Source organism: Callorhinchus milii, unplaced genomic scaffold, assembly GCF_018977255.1.
Source record: "Callorhinchus milii isolate IMCB2004 unplaced genomic scaffold, IMCB_Cmil_1.0 Scaffold10, whole genome shotgun sequence".
Lineage (NCBI taxonomy): Eukaryota > Metazoa > Chordata > Chondrichthyes > Chimaeriformes > Callorhinchidae > Callorhinchus > Callorhinchus milii.
The window spans coordinates 5,740,073-5,746,328 of NW_024704751.1; the positions used below are offsets into that span (position 1 = coordinate 5,740,073).

Genomic DNA, 6,256 nt, shown 5'->3' on the forward strand with positions numbered 1-6,256 from the left:
TTTTGATATTGGAAACCTTGCAAATGCTGCATTTCGCTTGCAAAACACACAGTCGCTATTTTCCAAGTAAATCCTGTGAAGCGCTTTGGAACTGTCCTCCCAATGTTAAAGCCCGATGTCAAACATTAGGATAGTGGTACTATTATTTTAATCGTGGGTTTGAATCAGCCCAATTAAACACCTTTAGAGTTAATTTAGTTTCTGGGTGTTTAACTCGCCAACAGCAATACTGGGTTGACGTGCATTCCTACCACTCTGCGTAATCCTTCCTTTCATCACAACAATTTAGACACACAATTAAAAGCCTAGATTGGCGGATTGCGGACACGAATGTATCCACGGCAACCTGTGATAATTGTCGGACAAAAATTAATGTAACGCAGAAGAAGTGAGTTCGAAACGGAAATTGCAGCTGGTGACACACAAATATATTTACGCTGTTGTCTATGCTTAAGAGCTCTAGGACGCGACCCCACGTGAGGGGAACTATTTAAATACAAGTTGTTGTTGTCTATGCGTTGTAGTCATACCTATTTGTTATAACCACTTTTTGTGAAATACGATAAATCTGTTGGAAGATCTATTCGTAGGTCCTGTTGTAGCTAATGGCAGTCAATAACTTGCATGGTTTTGAGAGGAATGACACAAAACCACTATAGACATCATAGTGGATAGTAGTGGAGGTGAAATAAGAGGTTTATTTTTTACGTGTGTACAGCTATCAATCACCTTCACATATATATACATACACACGTTTTTACAGAGAACGCAAAGTAGTTCTTTTTTGTCCCCTCTTTTGGCCCTGAGACAAAGTCAACCGAGTTGGAGATGTAAAGATTAATTTATACGTTACAGGACAAATATTTCGCTGGTTTGATCAATCACATTGCGGTGACAACAAAGCGAGCTGAAAGGCTTGCCTTTTGCTCACGGGTGCGACCAGTATAGAGTGTTTTGCAACGCTCCAAAAAGGCCGGCCTTGCTGCTTTTTGGAAAAAAATTTCCAGCATATTCTTTGTGTTCAGCTGTGAATAGTTTGCGGAGAAGGTGTCTAATTGTACAATTCACCCTGGATTATCCGTCAACACCTTTTTGTCATATACAGTACAATGATAGCTTGTCATATACAGTACTATGTGATGACAGCCCAATCTGTTCGTCCAAACCTCAACGTAACTAACATTGGGTCAAACAATGTCTCCAGCCCTGATGTTGCCATGATATTGGAGGAGGGACAGCAAAAATATTTTTTCTGTCATATTATTTCTCAACGAGGTGAGTATCTGCTGTTCAAGTGAACATTTTAGGACAACTAAGAGTTTGTAACTGCAGTCTCAAGTCTAGTCTTTCCTGTTTGCTGAATCTCACTGTTTTGCACGTAATGAGCGTCAATGAAGTTTTAGTAAAACTTTTTACTATGTGTCGTACACTGTGTGTAAGCTTTTCTAGTGTGACCCAAAATGCTGCAATAGAGGCTACACATATCAACCATTCAAATGGTCTGTGTGTATCTGTGTGCCCTTTTCAAGGCGTTATTATTATTATTATTAAATTATTATTAATCTTTACAATACGTTTGATTTATCTATTAGGTTGTTTAGAACTTTTGGGCTGATTAAAAATTAAAGCGTCAGTCAGACTTATATCAGTCAATTTGTTAAATATGTTGAATTCTATTCAGCTCTGGGTCATAACAGTCTATTAACATTCAAAACAGTATTAACATTTAACACAGCAATACAAATAATTTGCCATGATTGAACACTCACTGAGAAAAATCAAAATATTTGGAAAGAATAAATATCAATGCAGTGAGTGTATTCTTTAAAAAAAATGTTGTTTCAGAATTTTTTTTGACAACATTGAAATTATATAGTGATATAGTTCTGTATCTACTAGTTTTAATTCATGTTTTCCAATACTATTTCTTGGTAATCATATTAATAATCCTTGCATTTGATATAGCGCCTTATCAAGTTGTCGAGACGTTTCAAAGTGCTATGGTAAGATCACGTACAGGGGATTAAATTTGTATTGTTATACAAGAGGCTGCTGAGGTTGGAGTTTCATTTTCAATCACATCAGTAAGGGTTTTAGGTGTTTAGAACACATGTGTATCTTTCACTTCTTTAGTTATTTCCTGCTTTGTTGGGAATATATTGTAAATATATTGTAAAGGGTATTGACTGTGTATTTTTTATCTGTACTAATTGTAGCTTTAATTTTTTTCGCTGCAAAAGGAAATTAGCTTCTGGGTAATGAAAGCGCTGTCGTCATTTTAATTATTTCAATCTCATAGTCTCAAAGCAAAACAATCCAATTTTATGTCCTTTGAAGCACTTTCAGATGTCCTTTCGAAATGAAAGGCACAATTTCATGACTGAACATTTAGATCAATTCGTCCTTCAGATGAGACATTTAAACCAAGGTCCCGTCTGTCTCTTCAGGTGGACTGTAAAGATCCTATGGTGCTATTCAAAAGGGAAAGGGAGTTTCTCTTTCTCCGGGTGTCCTGCCCAACAATTCCCTAAATAAAAAATTGGTCACTCACTGGTTATTTGTGGGACATTGCTGTGTGCAAACTGGCTGCCTCGTTTCGTCCACAAAATGCAGTCAATCCACTTTACAGTCTATAACCTGTGAGGCGCTCTGAGATGCCTCGACACCCTGATAAGACACTATATAAAATGCAAGGAATACTATTATTGTCTCAGTGCAGCATTTTGCCACCAAATATGCCCTACCTCTACCTTGACCTTGGTCCATCTTTAACTTCCAATAGTAAACTCAACATTGTTGCAGACACTATAATCTCCTCCCGCCCCCCGTGTCGTATAGATTTTGCTCACAAAACATGCAGCCAAATCACTTTACAGTATATTCCGTGAAGCGCCTTGAGACGTCTCGAAGGCCGTGATAAGGCCTGTATCAAACGCAAGGATTATTATTATTATTATATACAACACAATGTATTTTGTTGGCGCTGGGATCGGAATGACTCCTGCGTTTTCTTCTCCGTGGATCCACAGGTAAAACATGGGTGATTGGTCCTTGCTTGGCCGGCTTCTGACAGAGGTCCAGCACCATTCCACGGCGATCGGGAAGGTGTGGCTGACCATGTTGCTGATTTTCCGCATCCTGCTGGTCACGTTGGTGGGGGACGCGGTGTACAGCGACGAGCAGTCCAAGTTCAAGTGCAACACCCTCCAGCCCGGTTGCAACAACGTCTGCTACGACACCTTTGCGCCCATCTCCCACCTCAGGTTCTGGGTCTTCCAGATCGTCCTGGTTTCCACCCCGTCCATCTTCTACATCGTGTACGTCCTGCACAAAATAGCGATAGACGAGAAGAACGAAATCAAGAGGGGGTTTCCAGACACCTGCGTTCCTGACGAGCGTTTCCTCCCCGAAGACGAAGCCTTGAGCCACAGGACGGACACCACGGATTCACTGGATACTCAATTGGAATTGCGAGACAGCGACTACGAGGAAGAACAAGTTCGAAGCCAAAAGGAGACCGATCCCACCCTGCTTTCCAATAAGGTGTTGACCATATATGTTGTACACGTCATGTTGAGATCCCTGATGGAGATAGCTTTTCTGCTGGGGCAGTACTACCTGTATGGGTTCACCGTACCTCATCTGTTTGTCTGCTGGACCTCACCTTGCCCAAACAAAGTGGACTGCTTTGTGTCCAGGGCCACCGAGAAGACCATCTTCTTGAACTTCATGTTCTACGTCAGCCTGGGCTGCCTCCTGCTGAACATCATAGAGCTTCACTACTTGGGTTGGGTGTACATTGCCCGTGTACTGTGCACCGCTTGCTCTCCCTGCTGTGAGAAGAAGAGGTACAAAGAAGCCGTGCGGCGGTACTCACAGCGCAACCCGCTCCTCTTGGAGCTAAAGGATTCGTTTCATGCCAATCTGATGCTCAAGTCGTCCGCTCAGATGCTCCCGGAGAAGCACCCACCGAGCCCGGTGGCCATTTTATTCGAGTCCGGGTCGGCCGAGTGCACCAAGAAAATTCCCGAGGATAAGGAACGGACCCGGTCGAAACACGGAAATCTGAACAAGTCTGGGAAGAGCAAGAAAGTTTGGCTTTAAAATGGAGAAAGCGCCATTTCTTGTAACGGATTCCGTTTAACTCTGAGTGTCGCGTGCACCGCAAATTGGAAGTTAGGAAAAGATCCTCGATGCAGAGAGAGGGTAGCTGCAGGAAACAAAATGAAATTTCCCCCCTATGTATCGCCTTCTTATGACACCTCCTTATTTAGGTGACGGCCTGACTCAGTCAGCAGTGCTCTCACCTCGGAGTCAGACAATTGTGGGTTCAAGCCCCGGGGTCAGGACTTTGAACTCACGTAGTTTAGGCTGACCCTCCAGTACAGTGCTGGGGAGTGACCTGCATTGTCAGAGGTGCTATCTTCATCTGAGACATTAAACCGAGGTCCAACTCTGTGCCTGTTCATGTAGACATTGAAGATCCCATGATCCCAAAAAGAGAAGGGTGTTTCTTCCAATATCTTGGCCAACAATCCCCTCAGATAAAAATGGTCTGTTTATGGGACATTGCTGTGCACAAATTGGCTGTTGCATTTGCCTACAGTGAAGCACTTTGAGATGTGAAAGACCCTATATCAAACGCAAGTATCATTATTATATTATTTATCCTTCTGAACCCTCAGAATCCTAACTAGCCACGTATTTAGACTTCTCCGTATTGGTAAGTACTCCAAGTTCTACCTCAAGACAGACACTACCTATTTGAGAGGTCGGAAGGCTTACAAGTTCCCATTATGCATGTTAATAATATAATGGTAATCCTTGCATTTGATATAGCACCTTATCACGTTTTCGAGACTTCTCAAAGTGCTTCTATTGCATGAGTCTGGGTTGGGAAGCCTTTTCTCCCCTATTTCCTTCTGTTTTAGTTGATAGATGAGAAAAGGAACGGCGTCTTGTAAATCTTTCCCTTTGGAACGGGATCTAAAGACAAAGCAATTACTAATGGCATTCCTTAACAAGGAAACAAGACACACCAACTCATGGGAATTTGCCAATGTGACCTACTCTCAGTAGAGTTCCTCTAGAGTTGGCTTGACGTATGTTTCTGCTTCCTTGTTAAGGAATCCCAATGTGGAAAATGCTACATATTAGTTTCCGATATCAGCCAACAACTGACCTCAACACACCACCCTCCGCAATGAAATACCATTTACTTGTAACCTTAACTTACTGTTAGTGAGTGGCTTATCTCCGCTTTAAAATACTTTCTTCTCTCCTCTCTCTACTACTGTCTTGCTGTCTGTTTCTGGTGGTCCTCTTGAACCTTCTATATTGATCTAAACACCTGACCAGTTCATAGGCACAGCTCATATGTTCTTTAAAACGTGATTAGATTCTGCACCGCGCCAACTAAGTTCGCATGAATTTTATTTCTGATGAAACCATTAAATGTATTTTTTGCTTGCTTTGCTTTGCAGGTTGCAACATTTCTTCCTTGTTCAGTCACTGTATTTTCTTGATGCTGTTCTTGCACATTTGCTTGTATGCACACTCATGGATGCGTTTAGAAGCGTATAGGCTACGAAGCTGGTCAGATACGACAGTTTGAACCATGATGGGGAAGAGCTCAGGGTGGGGCGCGGGGGTGGGAAATCCTGTAATACACAACAACTTGGTCTGGGATCGCTTGAAGCAATTAATAATAATAATAATCCTTGCATTTGATATAGCGCCTTATCACGTCTTCGAGACGTCTCAAAGCTCTTCACAGAATGTGTTGTAAAGCGGATTGACATGTATTTTGTGCAAATGACACAGGAGTGTCCCACAAACAGTTGTAGATTGAGTAACCATTTTTTTTTGAGGGATTATTACTCCCAGAAAGCGATCCGCCAATCGACTCGCTCTCTCTCCCCTCATTCAAGTTCTGTCTCAAATCGAAGCGTAGCTCTTTAACCACGCTTTCAATCAACATTTCCCACCCCGTCCAATTGAGCTCCCCCTCCCCCCCAGCTCAGGTGCTCATCCAGCAATGTCAAGAGCTTTGAGACGTCCTCCCGACGTGAAAGGTGCAGAGTAAATGTAAGTTGTATTGTATTGAATTGCTTCCATTGGCTTAGGATTCAGTAACTCACTGTAACGGTGGCTGATATTAACCAGAATTTTTTGAGGATCTCATGAGCCAACATGAAGGTGATCTTGAAAACTGGCAGCACAAATCCCCTTGCCCCCCATGGGCAGAAAGCTGTTC

The 6,256-nt window shown here is 42.3% G+C and overlaps 1 protein-coding gene across 1 annotated transcript; it reads left to right on the forward strand.

Moving 5' to 3' along the window:
- Positions 1-3,036: 3,036 nt before the first annotated feature.
- Positions 3,037-4,104, forward strand: LOC103183370 (gap junction delta-2 protein). Its single transcript, XM_007900810.1, has one exon. The coding sequence runs from the start codon at positions 3,037-3,039 to the stop codon at positions 4,102-4,104; it is 1,068 nt and encodes a 355-aa protein (XP_007899001.1).
- The last annotated feature ends 2,152 nt before the right edge of the window (positions 4,105-6,256 follow it).

Coding starts and splice junctions, on each gene's coding strand:
- LOC103183370 (XM_007900810.1), top strand. CDS start 3,037: ATGGGTGATTGGTCCTTGCTTGGCCGGCTTCTGACAGAGGTCCAGCAC.